At 41.7% G+C, this 21,007-nt stretch overlaps 1 protein-coding gene across 5 annotated transcripts in view; it reads right to left on the bottom strand.

Annotated features, from left to right (window-relative positions):
- LOC113641011 (mediator complex subunit 13L) overlaps positions 1-21,007 on the bottom strand; it is a 96,825-nt gene that overhangs the window by 5,340 nt on the left and 70,478 nt on the right. Inside the window, exons 5-26 of one of the 5 annotated variants that reach the window (XM_027143620.2) lie at positions 19,738-19,889; positions 18,569-18,760; positions 16,268-16,432; positions 14,866-15,013; positions 13,360-13,464; positions 12,152-12,811; positions 11,862-12,069; positions 8,836-8,914; positions 8,633-8,754; positions 8,080-8,182; positions 7,680-7,897; positions 6,877-7,046; positions 5,811-6,718; positions 5,177-5,356; positions 4,803-5,026; positions 4,503-4,704; positions 2,971-3,271; positions 2,382-2,631; positions 1,490-1,678; positions 1,083-1,297; positions 860-1,002; positions 300-458 (exon numbers count right to left, since the gene is read on the bottom strand). In XM_027143620.2, coding sequence (XP_026999421.1) covers positions 300-458; positions 860-1,002; positions 1,083-1,297; positions 1,490-1,678; positions 2,382-2,631; positions 2,971-3,271; positions 4,503-4,704; positions 4,803-5,026; positions 5,177-5,356; positions 5,811-6,718; positions 6,877-7,046; positions 7,680-7,897; positions 8,080-8,182; positions 8,633-8,754; positions 8,836-8,914; positions 11,862-12,069; positions 12,152-12,811; positions 13,360-13,464; positions 14,866-15,013; positions 16,268-16,432; positions 18,569-18,760; positions 19,738-19,889 — 5,093 coding nt within the window. Of the gene's footprint in view, positions 1-299; positions 459-859; positions 1,003-1,082; positions 1,298-1,489; positions 1,679-2,381; positions 2,632-2,970; positions 3,272-4,502; positions 4,705-4,802; positions 5,027-5,176; positions 5,357-5,810; positions 6,719-6,876; positions 7,047-7,679; positions 7,901-8,079; positions 8,183-8,632; positions 8,758-8,835; positions 8,915-11,861; positions 12,070-12,151; positions 12,812-13,359; positions 13,465-14,865; positions 15,014-16,267; positions 16,433-18,568; positions 18,761-19,737; positions 19,890-21,007 lie in introns of all 5 variants that reach the window. The other 4 variants (XM_027143589.2, XM_027143612.2, XM_027143605.2 and 1 more) reach the window with 4 other exon arrangements.

Raw genomic sequence — 21,007 nt, 5'->3', positions numbered from 1 at the left:
GATTAGTTATTTAAACTAATCAAGGAAAACCTTGTGGATAACTAGGATTCATTACATTACAGAAGGCATTTTGTTTACTGCTTATTACTCAAAACTGAGTGCTGAAATAAATCCCAAACTGAGTGCTGAACATTGATCACTTTAATATAAAACCAGTCACTATGATTGGTGATTGGTACAGTTTTCAAGGCCATTGTAAACTTTCCAGCTCAATCGCTGACTTCCGGATGAATCATCGTAGAAAATGTACATTTAAAAGTCAGCCTGTATTCTCTTATTATGTAATCTCCAGCTCTTACCTGGCATGACCACAAAGGACCCCTGGGGCTCCATGGAGACCAGGCAGGCACTGAGGATGGATGGCGAATCGGCGGCTGAAATTCCACACATGCGACATGCCTCACGCAGCTGCCTGCTAATCGAGTGCAAAGAGTGTTCTCCCAGCAGCAGACTCCAGTCTGAGGTGAGAGACAGAGATCAAGGTTAAGCACCATCATTCTACACACAATTATTAGCAAAGCACTGACAGTGCAATTAACTGAAATAGAACAGAACCGAGTTTCAGTGTATGGATATGGAAACTCTGTGAGAGGCAAAACCATGCCATAAGCTGGACAACAGGAAACACGGCTCAAACTTAACGGCTGACACGATATAGGTGAACGCATGTGATAACGAGCCACTGACAGTACAGAATTAAAACAAAAAGGACTAAAACAAAGGCACATGTCAATACAAAACATAGGTTTGAATCTCATCAGTACAAGGCGGTAGAATAAGTAGGTGAGATACCATAATTTTCCCCAAAACAGAGCTACATAGAAGATATGAACACTGGATAAAACTAGAAGCAACAGACCTTTCAGCTCGCCATGACCTAATCGACCCAACCGCCCGATCACAATCCTCCAAGGTATTGCTGTCATTTGGATGATACCAATACACCACTCCCACAGTTTCTGCAGGCCTATTTTGCGTGGGGAGAACTTGGGTCGGCGAGACCTGCATGCCAAAATCCTTGCGTTAATTCTCTCGATCTACAATAAACAGGTAAGTAATCGACAGCTTGCAGCAGGTCGTACCTGTTGGGTACATCAATGTTGATGATGCAGGTCTCTAAGAGCTCCCCCTGCTGATCAGTGCAAGAAACAAGTATCCAGCGCTGGTCATGAGACAGGCAATACCCAACGAAGAGCACATTGTAGCGGGTGGAAGCTTCCTCTCCTACGTCTGGTTGCTTAGTGCGCAGAGGGGCCAGGACGAACGGAGGAGAGTACACTTGCATAGAGCTCGGGTTCTGCCGAGAACACAGATAGTTAGGTTTAGTTGCATAAGCAGTAAAGGGATAAAACAATAGTTGGTGCTCTTTTAAGCCAAGAGCCACCGCAAACATCTTTTAAATAAATAATACAAAATAAAATTGTCATTAGAAACAGGTCTCTAAAGGCTTAAGTGGCCATGAGGGACAATTTGTAGATTGTAGCCTTACCTCCACACTCTTGAACAAAGTACTAATGGTGGCAGCCGGACCAAAACCCGTGAGGGATTTGATGTGCGTTTGAGTAGGAAGCCGCCGTCTGCACTGCGAATGGGCAGAGAAAGCCAGCGACCGCAGGTGCTGCAGGTACAGAGGACTCTCACCACTGGCTGGCTGTAACAGGTACTGACACGGTACCACCTAGAATCCAGATGTGATAAATCATTTGACTTGCTCATTGGAGATAAATAAAAACACATTTAAATATCGATCATGAATTTTTGTACTACATTAATCTACTATATGTTCTGTGAAGCTGCTTTGAGCCAATGTCCATTGTTAAAAGCGCTATACACATGAATTTTCAATTGAACTTCAAGTTGAGGTGAGAACCATTAAGGTTAAACCATTATAGTCAGTCAAATTCTAGCCAGAACTTAACTCAAACTGAGACGCCTCTAGCGTAGGCTGATACTAAATACTGTACCACTACTTTGGACTTCCTTCAGCACAATCATGTGATGCAATAATTCAATAGGTTCTTAGCATTACTGTACCAATGTGGCAGGCACTTATTTCCAGGGATTTCAGAACAGTGTAACAGATATTGCGTCATCAGGTAGGCGTGGCCTATTTTATAATCTAACCTTAACCCTAACCGTAGTTTTTGGTTGTTTATTTGTTTCCTAAAATACATCTACCTGTATGACTGTTTTGTCCTTCTTAGTCCTCTGGAATTTAGTGAATGGCGTAACAATGTAGCTAGAAACATATGTGTGTGTACGTAAACATCCCTTACATGACAACAATAAAATGTGTGTGGTATGTAAAAGTACATCATGCACCCAACAGTTGGCATAACCCTAAACTGAAAATGGATATGGATGATTTCCTGTATTCTGACCTGTAGCACCAGCGCTGACTGTATGTTCTCTGGCAGTGAGCTCAGCATATCTGTGTAGCAGCGCAGAAGTGCCAGCAACCACATGCTGCGTGACTGCACCTCTTCTGCTTCCTCTTCTTCCCCTGACCCCACCCCTGAGCCTGAGCACAAAAAGGGGTCCACCAGGTACAGCACTATGGCTGGAGGGTAGGCGTGGCTATCCGCCGACTGTGCTGCCGTGGGAATGCCGATTCGCTCTCGCTCTGCCAAGCTATCGGGAAAAGATTCGATGCCTCTGTTTATACTTTATTATTGATGCATTCATTCAATCATAAATAATCTTGTAACATTCAGATCATAGGATACCTTGTAAGTTTTATTTACATTCACAGCATTTAGCAGACGCCCGTATCCAGGGCGACTTACATTTTTATACAACTGAGCAATTGAGGGTTAAGGGCCTTTCTCAGGGGCCCAAAAGGGGCAGCTTGGAGGATGTAGGAATGAAACTCTCAACCTTCCGATTGGCAGGCCGACACCTTAACCACTAGGCTACCACATCCCCACCTTAACCACTAGGCTACAACATTTTATTCATATGTACGCTCACCTCTCAGCATTCTCTGTTGGATGACTCTGCTGGTTTGGAGTTGTGTTAGGGACACTTTGTGTATCTGTGCCTTCTGTGCTGGCCTGACCCGTGCTGGTACTTGTAGGCGTGGGTGTGTTTGCTGGGGCTCCTGCTGTTGGTGCTGTTGGTGCTGCTGCTGTTGTTGCTGCTGTAGATGTTTCTCCTTCAGGGGCTCCAGTGCTGGGGTTCAGCTGGTTGGAAGGAGCAGGAGCTGAGCTAGATTGAGGCTTTGGGGGCAGGAGAAGATTGCTGTCTAATGACAGAGTTGAGAGCTGTGGAGCTGGAAATTGAACCGTAAGAAAACATGATGTAGATCAAAATAGGTTTAGACAGTTTTAGCTGTACTCAAACAAGTGAAGATCAACTGCTATTTAGGGATAATTACAATTCGGTCACTTGCCAACTCCCACCCACCAGCCAGCACTCTTCTATCATATAAGATCTACCAATTGCAGAGGGTAAAAACTAACACGTGCTTCCTTTGAGACACCAACCACATCTTTTTGAACTGATGTGACAATGGGCAGCACACTTGTGCCCCTTTTCCACCGAGGCAGTTCGAGTGCTGGTTCGGAGCCTAATTTAGAACCAGTTCTTTCTGTTTCGACCGCCAAAGCACCGGCTCTGAACCAGGAAAAGTGGTTCTTAAGTAGCACCAAAACGTTGCTGGTCTAGACTTAAGAACCGCTTGTGTCAGGGGCTGTGGGCGGGGCTACTGTTAGCACGTTTGATAATATACCTTAAGTATACTAATGTTTAATACACTTTTACTTTACCGCGATATGATACATTATCAGCACACATGATAGTAGTTAGCTACATGCTAAAGCTAACTTTTTTCTGTGTTAATGATAAAATAACGTTATGTACTTTATCGATTACAACCTCTGTTTATACAGATTACACGGTGATGCACGTACACGCTGGATTCGCCGGGTTCGGGTGCCGATGTAGGTTCGCAAAGCCATGAGCATTAACAGTAAAGCAACATCCGCCATTGTTGATGTTGTGTTTGTGTTTGCCGCTGCTGCGCTAACGTTGCTGGGACACGTGACACGTATACAGTGACGTCAGACTCGGCGCCAAGTGGAACCAGCTTTGAACCAACACCAGCACTAGCTCTGAACCAGCACCTGGTTCTTTTTGGTGGAAAAGGGGTACTGGAGGAGTATCTGGGGAGAGAGTTTACCATCCCTCAGAACCCGGAGAACACGGCCAGTTGAACCGCTACCATGTTTGTGGCAGAGTGACTTTAAACAGACGATAGGGCAAATGCTTTTCTATGTCTTGTAGTAGCAAATCACTGCCTATTGACATTAGTAGGTGTTGCAGCTGTGAACATCTGTAGACTGTCACCAGTCAAAAATCAGTTCTTCCTTACAGTATGAATCACTCGGTAATTAAAATAATTACAAAAAATGATGATGATGCGGTACTTAACACTGCAAAGTGCTATATCTCCAAGGCTATATTCTTGATTTAGTGAAAGAAACAAGCTGATATATACATACCTAATTTCTGCTTGCAGGTTTGGGCATAGAGCTTGAGTTTTCTTAAATGATCCTCTCTGTATTGACCTGCCCATGGTCCTGTCATCCATTCATCCACCTCTCCTCCATTCTCCTCCGGCTTTGCAGATTCCATAGTTCCAACTGGTACTATGCCATCTCTGGTCATCCGGGCCAATGGATGGTGTTTGCCCAAGCGACATGACTGAAATACAAACAGGAAAAAAACAACCATTTAAACGCTGGGAATGTGTATTAATGCAAGACAAAACCTAAAAATACTAAATATGACAAGCCTAATACCTCATAGACAGCACTGAGCTCCTGAAAAAAGGTTCTGGCTCCAGCAAGAAGGATCTCATTATTAGGGCAGAGGACCAGGAAAGCAACATCTCTTTGACCTCCGTATGGCTCCAAAAGCAACTTCTCCCAAAAAGGCAGAGCCAAAGGCGACAAGGCCATAAAGTCTCGGTCATAACCTAATAACAGTGTGGGAATGGGGAGTGGCTCTGGAGATTCCTCTGAACCTAGAGGTCCAAGCATGCAGGGAAAATAGGGACATTATAGTCTATATCAAACACTAAGTTCGGCGAATACTTTTTATATATTTTTTTTGCATGTAATTTTTATTTTTATTTTTTTTGCATATACAGATTAGTCAAACATGTCAGACTCACCGTAAGAACCTCTTCCAGCCATTTTGTGGAACTGCTGCCATGTGAGCGGGCCCTGCACGTGTTGTATGTTTTCCCAGGTCCGGCCAGTGCGCTTCTTCTGAATGGCATCTTGCAGGAAGGGCTGCAGAGACAGCAGCATGCGTACTACATCCTGAGAGGACAGCATGCTGATATCCAACACTGCAGGAGCACAAGAACATTCTATATTTATTTAGCAATAAATTCTACATAGTGAATAAGAAGATATTTGGGATTCATTACATTGTAAATTATTACTGCATGAAGACAGGCTGAAGACATGCATATTAAAAAATGTAAAATGGAGCTAAATATTAGTGGCAAGAAATTGCTGCTGTGGGTAAATAAATCAAATCGAATCTTAATTTCCGCTCAAATATGCGACACAAATGCAAAACGTAGAATCGTCATGCATCTTTAATTGATATTTATCATTCGTCTTCTGTTACTGTTAAATCCCGGTTACATTATTCGTTATGGACCCGCAAGCTTTCACAGGACCACTTGGTGTGAGAGGGAATACACTTTGGGAAGAAATTCCTATTTTCGTGTCACAGTTGGTTAAAGTTAAGCCTGCGATGTTGACTGCGGTCCGCAGGTGTGATTGATTGTTTACCATTTGTGTGAGGCCAGGAGTGAAGTGCACTGCTTCTGACTAAAGCTTGCTCCACCTTCCCACCAGCTGCATTGTCCACGTACTGCAGCCCCTGCACCAGAGCATTGTAACACTCCACACATGCATCGCTACTGTCTGCCCATAGTCGGTCAGCCACCCAGCTCTGCAACAGCGCCCTCTGCCTGCTACGGCAAGAACAAGCAGCAGGACTGTGCAGCGATGCCACAGACAAGATAGGCTGGGAACACTGCTCCTGAATCAGTTCTAACACCTTTATTGGAGTCTGCTCCTGGGCACGCCTCCCACCAGTAGGTGTGTCCCTCCTGCCCAGTGCCAGCCTCCTCTCAGCTGCCCGTCCTGCCTCTGAGCCACGCCCAAAGATATCCAGCTCATCCTCAAGGAAGAGTCCTGCACCGTGCGCCAGACGTCGGTTAGCAATGGCACTGAAGCCACACATACAGCGATACTGATCCTCACGGGTTGAGTCAGGGATGTAAATCCCCACATCAGCACCCTTCACGTTCATATTGCAAGCGCAGATGCAGCAGCTGTCAAAGCTGCGGTCCTTGAATACATCCAGGACAGAATCAGAGAGAAGCAAGATGACGTAGAGGCTGTGCGCTTCGGGTAAAACCGGCCCTGATGCCAGTGGCTCCACCGAGCTAAGGGGCAGGCCAGTGGAGGGTGTGGAAATGGGCGAGCTCAGCTCTGTACCGTCCTGCTTGATGGAGCCCTGCCCACTGGCAGTGCCTACACCACGTGGGGTGCGCGGGGTGCGTGGGGTAGGTACAGAGAAACGGGGTGTTGCAGGTGAAGGCAGGACTCCACCTGCTGTGCCAACAGACGCGGTACCAGTGCTCATCTGGGCATAGTCTGGGTCCTGCAGAGTGCCGATGCTTGGAACATTACTATGGAAAGAAAAGAGAGATATTCAGAGAGATATTCTGTCAGACCTGATACACAGAACCCTGGACAGCTGATGATGATGATGATGATGATGATGATAAAAGTGTAAACAAGCAATGAAAATTAGCAATGAAAATGTTTATGCAGTCAGCAAACTTACACATATCCATGTGGTACAAAAGGAGCCTGGCTCGGGAGGCAGTAGGGCTCCATCTTAGGAAGCAAGGACCACGAGGGTCTGTAGTAGCACTGCTCAGGGATCTTCAGTGGGGGAAGACACTGGCTGGGTAATGTCCGGAGGGGAGCAAACATGGAACATCCCACTTGCGACTGGACGGACGGAGGACATGGTACAGAAATTAAAAAGGTAAACAATGCAAATTATGAAACTTGAAATGAGAACTTTAAACTTTTAAATTGAATACAGCATCTTCGATGGTCTATTGTATGGGGTTATGTTATGTGGCTCTGATAAATTCTTAACTGTGATTAGTCAGAGGGTGTTCTATCATCTGCAAGGCAAATCACATGTTCGTATAAACGTGCTCATTCTAATATGTTGTCATCTGTCTAGTCACAACTCATTCACAGGGACACGTACAGCAGACGATCAGAATAAACAGATTACAAAATATCTTCTTAAACAATGACGATACGACAGACGATATATTTGATATAATGCAGATTTTTGTAAAGATATATTTATTTGCCAGTTATGGAAGAAGTCCCCAGTGTACTTGTTGTGTACAAGTAATATTTCTAACATGGGAAAGTCTTCAACACACATGAAAGTCATTCGGTAACATGACAAGCTTAATATTTGGGAACATAGTTTTTGAACTGTATGCAAATTGCTGTGAAATGGGTGGAATAAAATATGGAAAATAAACAAGTCCCATCATGTTATATTTCTTACACGTTATTCTTTTGATGCACAGTTTTTAACTCCTCAAAGCTACATACCCGTATATCCTCTGCTTTGGGGCTTGTCACACTCTCATCCATGTCAGACCTAAAGTCACTAAAATGGCTGTTGGTGTGGGTGTTGTGGAGATGCTCATGTCCCACTGAGGGTGCTGGGGTTTCTTGGCTGGGGGTGTCTCGGTAGGTTGTAATTGGGGAGAATGCTGGGTGTTGCTCCAGAGAGGGAGGAGTGGGGAACATCCGCTGAAGCTCTGCTACTGCTAAGATGAGAAAGAAAGAACATAAGAAAGTGTAAATCAAGGGGGAAAAAAAAAACAGCTCATCACAGGGCTACACAAGTCTCATACTGTGGCTTAAGTGTTATCATATAGGATATAAGCCTATAGGATACAAAAAAAAAAACAAAAAAAAAACAGAAAGCTCTCCAAAAAGGACATACTTGAGGGATATGGTACTGCTACTCTCCCATCAATCCCCAGGGGGCGCTCTTCAGTTCCTGGCACCACAGTCTTGGATTGCTGCTGATGATTAGGAAAAGTGGTCTGAAAAGAAGCAAAATAGGACCAATCATTCTGTAAATCACATTTGGGACTTATTTTGTGAAATAGTCGTTTTAGCAGTAACTCTAAAAACAAAGCTATTAGCAGACTAAAGCATTTACATTCAAATGAAGTAGCAGCTTGATTGCGATATATTACAAAATAAACACATAATCATACTTCGTTTAAACCTAATAACCATAACAACAAAAAAACTATACGAGTTAATCGTCACGTCCGTGTCTGCATTCCGTACACGACGACTCCCAAAATACTCTCACAAAATGTTCTCACAATCCTATCTGTGCTCTGAAAGTAATTAGGTTACTAATTTTTTGTCACATTTTCCACTTGGCATCGTTCAGTAAGTAAAAAAGCTAATAAATAGCAGATTTTAGTAGTGACTCTCTCTTTTAGGGTCCTATAATATTAATGATCTAAGCAGCCACTCACCCCAAGATCATCTTCCTCCTCTCCAAAGATGTTTTCCAAGTCTGATATGAGCACTATCAGATCTTTCTCTCTGGTCAGAGGCGGGTTGGCCTTTCCCCCAGACTCGTCCTGAGCCAATTCCTCTGCTGGAACAAGACAGCATTCAATGAGAGCGTCTGCAGCTCCTAAATTATGCATGGATGATTCAGAGACTGCAGACTCACCAAATTTAGGAGCGGAGCTGAAAATGGACATGGCATCTTTCCCTTCAGGGACCGTGCTGTTGCCATTGACCTCCTCTCCCTTAGAAACACACACACATTCAAGCTATCCAAACTCTAACAAATAAAAAATGCATACCTAAGTCAATTCATTAGAAAAGTCTAGTATGCCGTAAAGATTGCATGGAGTGTATTATGTACAGTGCATATATAAAGTCTATATGTATACTTTACGACCCCTCTGCATTTCTTTATCACCTTTTGTTTTGCATTGTGTTGTCACTTACAGCAATGGCATTAAGTATTTAGACCGCCAGGTTCAGCATAATGTTCTGTCATGCAATAAAGCCTCTATTAATATTTCATAATATTTACAAAACATGCCCCATGTGGTAAAATATATATATAAGTAGATAGGTAAGTAGATAGATAAAGGGTAAGCAGACAAAGACAGACAGAGAGAAAGATGAAGACAGACAGACAGACAGACAGACAAACATAGACAGACAAACTGAAAGACAGACAGACAGACAGACAAACTGAAAGACAGACAGACAGACAGACAGACAGACAGACAAACTGAGAGACAGACAGACAGACAGACAGACAAACAAACAGACAGAAGAACAGGAAGCAGATAGACAGGTAAGCAGACAGAAAGACAGGCAGAGAGAAAGATGAAGACAGACAGACAGACAGACAAACATAGACAGACAAACTGAAAGACAGACAGACAGACAGACAGACAGACAAACTGAGAGACAGACAGACAGACAGACAGACAGACAAACAAACAGACAGAAGAACAGGAAGCAGATAGACAGGTAAGCAGACAGAAAGACAGGCAGAGAGAAAGATGAAGACAGACAGACAGACAGACAGACAAACATAGAAAGACAAACTGAAAGACAGACAGACAGACAGACAGACAGACAAACTGAGAGACAGACAGACAGACAGACAAACAAACAGACAGAAGAACAGGAAGCAGATAGACAGGTAAGCAGACAGAAAGACAGGCAGAGAGAAATATGAAGACAGACAGACAGACAGACAAACATAGACAGACAAACTGAAAGACAGACAGACAGACAGACAGACAGACAAACTGAGAGACAGACAGACAGACAGACAGACAGACAGACAAACAAACAGACAGAAGAACAGGAAGCAGATAGACAGGTAAGCAGACAGAAAGACAGGCAGAGAGAAAGATGAAGACAGACAGACAGACAGACAGACAGACAAACTGACAGACAGACAGAGAGACAGTCAGACAAACTGACCAACAGAGAGATGAACTAGATAGATAGATAGATAGATAGATAGATAGATAGATAGATAGATAGATAGATAGATAGATAGATAGATAGATAGATAGATAGATAGATAGATTTGCATCAAAACTTATTGTAGGCTTTAAACCCACAAACCCACCTACAGTCTGTTCTACATACTAAACAGAATTTTCTCAATTAGTGCACACTTTTCAGTATACCATCATACTACAAAAACAACCACGATAACGGTGAAAATGTTTAACAATAACGGTGAAAATGTTTAACGATGAAAATGTTTAACAATAACGGTGAAAATGTTTAACGATGAAAATGTTTAACAATAACGGTGAAAATGTTTAACGATGAAAATGTTTAACAATAACGGTGAAAATGTTTAATAACGGTGAAAATGTTTAACGATAACGGTGAAAATGTTTAACGATAACGATGAAAATGTTTAACAATAACGGTGAAAATGTTTAACGATGAAAATGTTTAACAATAACGGTGAAAATGTTTAACAATAACGATGAAAATGTTTAACGATAACGGTGAAAATGTTTAACAATAACGGTGAAAATGTTTAACGATGAAAATGTTTAACAATAACGGTGAAAATGTTTAACGATGAAAATGTTTAACAATAACGGTGAAAATGTTTAACGATGAAAATGTTTAACAATAACGGTGAAAATGTTTAATAACGGTGAAAATGTTTAACGATGAAAATGTTTAACAATAACGGTGAAAATGTTTAACAATAACGGTGAAAATGTTTAACGATGAAAATGTTTAACAATAACGGTGAAAATGTTTAACAATAACGATGAAAATGTTTAACGATAACGGTGAAAATGTTTAACGATAACGATGAAAATGTTTAACGATAACGATGAAAATGTTTAACAATAACGGTGAAAATGTTTAACGATAACGATGAAAATGTTTAACGATAACGGTGAAAATGTTTAACGATAACGATGAAAATGTTTAACGATAACGATGAAAATGTTTAACGATAACGGTGAAAATGTTTACCGATAACGGTGAAAATGTTTAACGATAACGATGAAAATGTTTAACGATAACGGTGAAAATGTTTAACGATAACGATGAAAATGTTTAACGATAACGATGAAAATGTTTAACGATAACGATGAAAATGTTTAACGATAACGATGAAAATGTTTAACAATAACGGTGAAAATGTTTAACGATAACGATGAAAATGTTTAACGATAACGGTGAAAATGTTTACCGATAACGGTGAAAATGTTTAACGATAACGATGAAAATGTTTAACGATAACGATGAAAATGTTTAACGATAACGATGAAAATGTTTAACGATAACGGTGAAAATGTTTACCGATGAAAATGTTTACCGATGAAAATGTTTAACAATAACGGTGAAAATGTTTAACGATAACGATGAAAATGTTTACCGATAACGGTGAAAATGTTTAACGATAACGGTGAAAATGTTTAAGGATGACTGTGAAAATGTTTCAACAAAAGCTGCTGTGAAACCATTATGATTTTAGCACTAGATATGGATACATGCTAGTCAGGGATGTTACAGCTCTGACCTGCCCTCCTGTGAATATCGATACCTAATGGAATTCGTGTTGGTTACGCTTGAAAACAATTCTGCTCGCAAAGCTACTCATCAAATAGTTATTTATCTACGTTCCTATTATTGTTCAACAAAAGCTCCACATAATCCCTGGCACAAAGACAACCTCCTGACCTTTGATTTCCGATTGGGATCGCGGCTCTTTAGCCTTTTGGTGGTGGGAAAGCTGTACTCGATGTCCCCTTCCTTGAAGTCATAAGGATCTTCACCAGCTTCCCCAAGCGCTTCAACTCCTGGCTGCTGCATGAATCCCAGAGTGCTTATGTGCTCCTGAAGCCTCTCTTCTGAGATCTTAAACCTCTTGTGCGTCTGTGCAAAAAAACTGGTGACAGAAACAAGGCAATTTACTAGTGCAGTAGACCTGAGCACTAAGCACTAAATCATGACCGTGTGTGCATGTATACCTCTTCAAGGCAGTTCCTTCACCCTCAGCTTTGATCTCCACCATATCATATGGCAATTCTGGTGGCTTGTACTCTACTATGTCTATCACGGGAGTCCTGTAACTCTTCCACCAGCCTCCACTGGCTTCTCTGCGTACTAGAGAGGCTGCATACAGAGCGGTGTCACTCATTTCTGGGGCGGTAGGCATGGAACTGCCCTCTAGGCATTGGGAAACATCCATGGGTGCCTCCATAACCTCAGGGTCCTGCACCCTAGGATGTGGACTTAGTGTAGGTGGTAGTGGTGATACTGGAGAATGGAGGAGAGATTCAGGCCCTTTTCTGCCAGTGAACATAGGCTTAGGGTATTTGCAGCCAGGCAAGTTCTCTAAAGAAGTGTCCAAGGCCGCGAGTACCAGCTGAGGTCCAGGAGGTGCGTCCTGCTCCGGGCATGGCTGCTGGTCTACAGAGAGGCGGTGGTGGAAAGGGGTTATGGCTGCCCGTTTGGGAACCTTGTCAGACTTGTCTGCTTTGTCGGCAGTCTTGCTTTTAGGTGTCGAAGGTGGGGGTAAAGAGGAGGATAAGGAGGAAGAGCTGGAAGAGGAAGATGGGTTGGTACTGGGCTGGGAATTGGCAGAGAAGCCATTTGCTTGTGGCTGCTGCTTCGGCTGCTGCCTTGACCTTCAAGAAGAAAAATACACAAGGTAAACCAAACAGTCGTCACGTTTTACAAATCAACACGTCATTTCTTGTATAAAGTCTATAGAGCAACTATTTAATATACTTTCTATATTAATTGATTTGCAGAAATGATGGCCTTTCTGGAAGGCTTGCACAAAACATGCAGTTCCTGATGGCAATCGTTATAACTACACCTGGGCTTGTGTTATGATCTGATGAGTCCTAAACCAACCCGTACATGTCAGTCATATGGTACAGTATATCTAGTGACAGACACTATAACTGGTCCCCGAATGTAATGAATCACTGATGCTTTGAGTGTCCAGAACACGTTTTACATTAAAGAATGTCCAAGATTCTCTACAAATGTCCTTCAACCTTGGTAGACATTATAGGAAGAAGTTAATCGCTGTTATACTTCACGTATTAGACCAAGAGTTTCTGATGATTTTGAAACATATATTTTGCAGTACTTTATTTGTGAATAAATCAGTCACTTCTCTACTGACTGAGGAAGACCAAAAGAGCAGGTGAGGAAGAATGCCCACCTGTTACAGCTGCATGGGGCTCGCTCCACGGGGTCAGTAAAGTCCCAAACTGCCACCTCGCTTGTTACGTCCTTCTTTGGCACCATGCCGTTCGACAGATTGCATCTGTGGCAATCGAGGCAAGAAGTGAGAAGCGCTCTCGTGTTTTATGGCGCATTATATAAATTTATCATTTAAGCAACACTCGCATGGAAGATGATTACATCCAAACAGTGTAATGAAACACATCCTTTCAGACGTCCACATTCCCGGACATGTTGACTGGGATTTGTCACTGTGTACGTGAAATTTGGCCAAGTATAAGCAGGGATTTCTGTAATCCTGTCATATTTGTGTACCGTGTTTTAGGCACAGTTGTTCAGATTAATTGTATGACGCTAGACAATATGCTAATCTAATCCTAAGACTATCCCATGTTCATTTCTTCTTATACTGTACAGTACCAGTTGAAAAGACAAGAAGGTGTCTATAGATTGTGGGCTAACCTTTGATAAGCCTAAACAGGATAATACTGCTGGACTACAATAGATGGTGATTTTCCATTTCACAAAATAAAGCTTATTTGATGTTAAATGTGTGTTTCGTTATCACACATCACACATCATTGAGTCTGCTGTGATGATTTAAACTGTGCCAATCTTATATATCTTTTTTTTTAGGTGACGTGACATACGGCTAAGTACGGTATGGCTACATACGGCTAAGGACATATGGCTAAGACCCATACTCGGAGTTCGTTCTCGCCATTTAACCCATCCAAAGTGCACACACACAGCAGTGAACACACTCACACACGGGGGGTTCGGTGCCTTGCTCAAGGGCACCTCAGTCGTGGCCGGCCCGAGACTCGAACCCACAACCTTTGGGTTAGGAGTCAGACTCTCTAACCATTAGGCTACGACTTCCCCCAAAAAGAATGTATGTGCAAAAATACAAAGTACAAAATACACACCATTCCAACTTCCTCTTGGGCTCACTAGAGGAATCTTTCGCAGGGGCACGGCGCTTAGGAGGCATTGTAAGGGCTTAACGAAAAGTTAATTTCGAGCACAATACGCGAGACACAGTTGACACCGTGAACGAGAGTGGCGAGATACAACAAGGGAAGAAGCTGGGAGAGGATGCGATGATGCGCAGCCAATCAGCTCAGATCTCGCGCCGGGAACCAATCATGTGCGTTGTATGAGTGCCCGTGGGTATGTACAAAGCCTCTGAGAGAGTTTCTCTCTTTGTCTGGCATCCTGGGAAACCGTTTTTATTTTTATTTTCGATGAATATTTTTGAAAAATCAGCGATGCACAGAGGCCGCGAAATTTGAACCGCGAAACTTGAACCGCGAAGTGGCGAGGGATCACTGTATAAGGATTTTTTTTATTATTATTTTTATTATATTATTATTATTGTTATTATTTCTCCAAAACAGAGTCAACTTTTTAGTTTCTTTGACATGGCCAGGGAGAAAAAGATGTACATGGAAAAATAAATGCCATGCATGAGTAGACATACTTGCGCTGTAATTGGTTCATGTAGCATTCCTTCCATGCTTGATGGACCATCTGATTACTCAGCTTTTTCTCCAAATGCTTGGGGCTGTGAGTGGCTCCGCTCTCTTGACTGCTCACGCTAGAGACTGCGGTCTGAAATCCGCTGTCACCTAGAAACGTACACAAACACAACACATTGCATCTGAAACAGCATTTGCAATTTATTCGCTTTCAGGCTTCGATGTCTGTTTGGGTTTTGCTCCTCCCATTCAGGGAAATCAATTCGACAGCGCTATCGGCAACTTTTATCTTAAGCTTATCGGTTTCATTCATCGACCCTTAAGCACTAAACATACTAATTCTACAAACAATAATAATTGTGATTTTCTCTCCTACAGGACGTTTAAACATGTAGCTGGATCATCCCTTCGAGGCTGAGATGATTATCAAATAATTAGCATTACAGGGGATTATGGATGATGGATGATGGAGATCGGCATATAATAAATACAGAATGTATTCTATCTATCACACAGACTGGAAAGTGTAGGGTTAAAAATGGCTTCCAGCAGGTAATAATGTGGGCCAGTGGGTCGTTATTGGAGCCATTAACAGGAAGTGCACACTAAGCACAATTACATTCAGACTGCAGAGGTGAAAGGTAATGAGGCTGGGACGAAAGGAAATGCGCTCGTTAAGTGTGGATCTATGGGGGAATGTAAAGAGCTGATCGGTGTCTTCAGCCCACCTAATGATTAGTACATCTAAAGAGGAAAGCTCAAGCATGTTTACTAACACAGCGTGAGTTCGAGTCCTTCATTTAAACCGAAACGACATCTATTCAGATCTCACACAGCGCTAACATTAGAGCTGGGAGGAAAGAAACAGGAAGTGCAGTGCTGAAGACTATTTTTTTTTTTCTCTTATACCACAAACATATGCTAACTATTACGTCGTTGTGTTCATTAACAAATGAACCGGTTACTTTTGATCCATTTCTAGCTATGTTTAACATTATAGAACAGGACTTAGCTCAGATTATCACCCTATCAACAGCCATACGTTTGTTAATATAAAAACTGTCAGAGATTCTGACCAATCAGAATCAAGCATTTGATAATACTCCCGTAAAAAGCAATATATTATCGATGACTAAGTCAATTATTTTTCTTGTTAAATAATCAATTCTAGGATTTTTTTTTTTTGTAGTAATTACATCAGATTGTTCGTAGCGTTAACACTTAGTGCTAATAGTTTGTTAGAAAACCTATAAATCTTGTCCATCACAGAAATGTCTGATGATAGTAAATTGTTTATAAGTACACTGATAACGGTTATATAACGTTTTGCACACCCCATTTTATAACACATAAAAGCATGCATGCTGTGTTGAGTTTTTATATTCGGTTGACGGAGTGTTTTACCGGAGCAGGGCTGCTCTGGGGATGTAGGTGGGGTGAGCGGAATGCCGCAGTTTGATGAGTCTCTAGTGCCACTTTGTGCTCCTTGGGCAGAAGGAGGCTGTTCTACAGGCAGATCAGCTTGGGCAATGAGCACAAAGGCTGCTGGGTAGATCATCCTCACACCACCTATAGCACAGAGGGAGAGAGAGAAAGAAAGAGAGAGAGAGAGACAGACAGAGACAGAGGGAGAGAGAGAGAGACAGACAGACAGACAGACAGAGAGAAGGAGAGCGAGAGAGACAAAGAAAGAGAGAGAGAGTGAGAGAGAGAGTGAGAGCGAGAGAAAATGAGAAAAAGAGAGAGAGCAAGAGAGATTGAGAGAGAGAGAGAGAGAGAGAGAGAGAGAAAGAGAGCAAGATAGAGAGAGAGAGAGAGAGAGAGAGAGCGAGATAGAGAGAGTGTGTGTGAGAGAGTGAGAGCGAAAGAAAAAGAGAGAAGGAGAGTGAGAGAGAGAGCAAGAGAAAGAGCGAGAGAGAGAGGGAGTGTGTGTGTGAGAGAGAGAGAGAGAGAGAGAGAGAGAGAGAGAAAAAGAGAGAGCGAGAGAAAGAGAGAGAGCGAGAGAGTGTGTGTAAGAGAAAGAGAGAGAGAGAGAGAGAGAGAGAAAGAGAGTGAGAGAAAGAGAGAGAGCGAGAGTGTGTGTGAGAGAGAAAGAGAGAAAGAGAGAGAGAGAGAGAGCGAGAGAGAGAGTGTGTGTGAGAGAGAAAGAGAAAGAGAGAAAGAGAGCGAGAGAAAGAGAGAGAGCGAGAGAGTGTGTGTGAGAGAGAAAGAGAGAGAGAGAGCAAGAGAGAGAGTGTGTGTGAGAGAGAAAGAGAAAGAGAGAGAGAGAGAGCGAGAGAGAGAGTGTGTGTGAGAGAGAAAGAGAAAGAGAGAAAGAGAGAGAGATGTTTGAACAAATGATTTGAAGAAATTGAAACCGTGTTAATGTGGTGTAGAGAAACATCAAATTCTGTGTGAAACATTTCATTTCTTCATATTAGTTTCAGTAGAAGACAACTGGCACAGATTTCCTTATCGCACTAAAAAGGTCAAACAAAACTGCAGCCACGTGCGATTACAAACCTGTCCTTTCATAAATAAAGGAACAGCTGCTTGCTTTGAATGAGCGATTGGAGAACATTGCGGCTCTGGTTTATTAAAGGTTTGCACAAAAACATGAAATTGCACGTAAATAAAAGTGCGAGCTCGTTCAGTAACAGGCGCTACAGAAGATTGCTTCATTCGTATAAACAAACCGTCACGTCGCGGCCGTTATGAGAGGTGAATGTATGTGATTTAACTGCAGAAACTTCAAGTGCAAAATACAGGTGTGTATATATGTCATTTAGCACCCGTTTTGTGGGTCATGCGGCTTGAAGGTCACTTCACTCCAAGGAATGGAGGTTTGAAATCAATACGACTGAAGAGCGTGTATTACGTTTCATTTACTTATTACCGAGATGTATGTTTAGTCGGGATGAAAGCTTTATTAAAAGAATCATATTATAGATGTGAGGTGATTACTACACAGTACACAGGATTCTTATGAAGTGCTCCTTATTGCTCATAAGGGCTTTTCACACGTGAAATATTTCCCCGTGTGATTATAAACTCTGCGTTAACAGAATCCTAGGTTATGTAGTTTAAGCCGCTGTAAACAATCGTGATTGGATAAATACGTCATGTGACCGTCTTATATATAACGGCTTGCCTGACGCTTTTACCTCAGAGAGGAAACAGGACTGGTCTGTCTTTCTGTACCTGAGCAGGTACTGTTCTTTTTCACAGCTTTCTAAATCTTCTTTGTACTTTTTAACTTCGTCGTGTTGTTGACCGGCCGTTTCTATATATTTAATTTCAGAGTCATATGTTTCCCTCTTGTTTTTTTTTTTTTTTGATATGACGTACATGCTGTTCAATTTCCCAATGTGTCTGGTGCTTAACATTAGCCAGAAAGTTCTAACACCACATCATTTTTTAACCCTGCAAATGATGTCACTTTGCCTCAGAGGAGAGTTCCCTAACCCCGGGGGTAAAAAGCCGTGCTAACCCTGCTTCTAATTTAGAAGTTTGAAACGTTCCCCTAGCCAGGGTTAAAAGCAGGGTTTAAAACAACAATACCTCGGGGTTAAGCTCAGTGTGAAAAACCCTCTGTACCTAAAAGCTCTTCCTTCTAATCAATTGAACAGCAGCCTTTTCAGAGACTGAGAAGTTTCTCCCTTCACAGAGAGAACACGTGACTCTGCTTGGGCCGAGGGCATAATCTGTCTCGGTGGATTCACTCACCCACGATGACCTCCAGAGCGACATGGCTGTGGGGGTCGTAGCTGAGATCGCTGTTCTGCTCGCGCATGCTATGTTTCAGCACCATGGGGTAGAAGTAGCTCCACTCTTCTATCAGCTTCCGTACCGCCGGATCGCTCATCTTAAACACCTGACCAGTCAGAGTGCCGCCCAAACCGTACGGACTCAGTATCACTGAGAGACAGAGAACAACAAAAACTAGAATCAACCACATTAAAATACGAAGCATGCTTTTTTTTATCATTTAGATACAAGGGCTAGAGACATCCTAATTGTGAGTAATCAAAAACTATATGTGGCATGCAGAGACATTTTGCATAACAGTTAATGAAACACGGTGAAGACACTAGTCATAACACATCTGTATGCAAGCCGTGAAGTTGTCAAATTTTAATATGTGCATGATATGTAGGCTTTTATATCAGGCTTTTAATGTGCTGCTATGATTTTTTTTTAGTGATTGAATAAAACGATGTGTAAAGTGTTTTTGTTAAGTGCTTTTGTTAAATTTCTGCCCTTTAACAGACACCCTTATCTCAAGCGACTTACATTTTATTTCAATTTATACAACTGAGTGTTAAGGGCCTTGCTGAGGAGCCTAGAAGGAACAATTTGGTGGACTTGGGATTCAAACTCACAACCTTCCTATCGGTAGTCCGACGCCTTTACCACTAGGTTATCACATCCTTCAGTTTAAAGTATAAGCTGACCAAGCACTCATCTACCACTCTTACAAGTCTTTATGAATTTATGACTTAAAGATTTCTTCTATAAGCATATAATGTCCTGTAATAATTATTATAATGTCCTATTTACGTATTTTAAATCCCAGCATATAAAATTCAGCGTGAGAAAAAATGGACTTCAAGGTAAAAATCATGCATACATGAGACGCACTCGAGCTCAATCCCACCTCTGTGGCTCTCACCTAGCTACTTAGTTCTGTAGTTATGTCTGATGTCTGAATATTTCTGTATTAAATCCATATGATAAATATGATCATTATATCCATATGCTCATAACTCAACTCTGAATACAGCCCATAGTTACGTGTATAGTGGGCTGAGGACGGCATAATCACAGCGCTCTTGTGTTTGCGTATGTAGTTTTAGAGAAGCAGCAAAGCGTAACGTGAGTACAGTACGTCTCACCCTGAATGGGACTGCTGGAGGTCTGGGCCAGGCGTACATGCTCCTCAGTGATGTGGTAGACAGGCTGGTGCTGCGAGATCTCCACGCTGGTGCACACGTTACTCTCACCATGCAGGAAGAAGGAGAAAGAGCACGAGAGGTGCTCACTGCTGCTGAAAAGACACACAGAGAGAGAAAAAAACAAACAAAAATGAGAGGATGTCATTTCATGTGTCCAGTAGAGGGCGATAATCACAAAGTCAGCTGAATCTGTGTGGCACATAAGCGTTTTTCAAGCTCACCAAGAACAACAGAACATTGGAGACATAACATAACAGCAGGCTGATTCAGCACACACCCGCACGCTCTCTCTCTCTCTCTCTCCCTCAGCTCTCTCTTTCTCTCTCTCTCTTTCACACTATCTCTCTCTCTCTCACACACACACACACGCACACACACACACACACTGTTTGTATAAGCATTCGTCCTATTTTCACATTTGATTTATATTTATGCTGCACCCGAATCGAACAATAAGCAGAGACACAACACTCATCCTCTTTTTTTTTTTTATGGATATATCGAGTGCCAATGGGATAAATCTGCTGTTAGAGCATCAGACAAAGCTGACTGGCTTTGATACTCAAACGTCTGTAAAGGGAAAAAAAAACAAAAAACGATCACCATTTTTACTGAGGTCCACATTGCAGAAAGGTTTCATATTTAATACATCACACTGTGCGCTGCATCAATTACAGACTTCTAATCTCTGTTCTGCTATCTTTCCCTTCATCTATAAAAAGCGCTGACGCCGTTTAGCCCCTTTAATTTGATTGATTTGATTAAACCTCGTGGTTTACGAGACAAGCTGTCGACTTTCTTGAGTTACACCGTGATAGGATGCTGTGAATACAATGAATGTTATGCTGCTTGCAGTATGTTGTTAATGTTCACTGTTACATGTAATATGTCTGATGTTCATTAATTAGTTGACACAAAACAACTTAAAAACAAAGAAACAAACCTTGCAGCTGAACCCAAGTTTACTCCAGCTAGCAACCTGATTTGGCCAACAATGATATGAATAGTATATAATAATAACAACAATAATAATAATAATAATAATAATAATAATAATAATAATAATAATAATAATAATAATAACAAGATATGTATTATTATAATAAAATTCTTATTATTGTTATTATTATTATTACTATTATTATTATTATTATTATTATTATGAATGCTAATATTGTTATTGTTATTATTAATAACAATAACAATATTA

This window comes from Tachysurus fulvidraco, chromosome 26, assembly GCF_022655615.1.
Source record: "Tachysurus fulvidraco isolate hzauxx_2018 chromosome 26, HZAU_PFXX_2.0, whole genome shotgun sequence".
Taxonomy (NCBI): Eukaryota; Metazoa; Chordata; class Actinopteri; order Siluriformes; family Bagridae; genus Tachysurus; species Tachysurus fulvidraco.
This window is presented reverse-complemented; position numbering and strand designations above follow the sequence as displayed.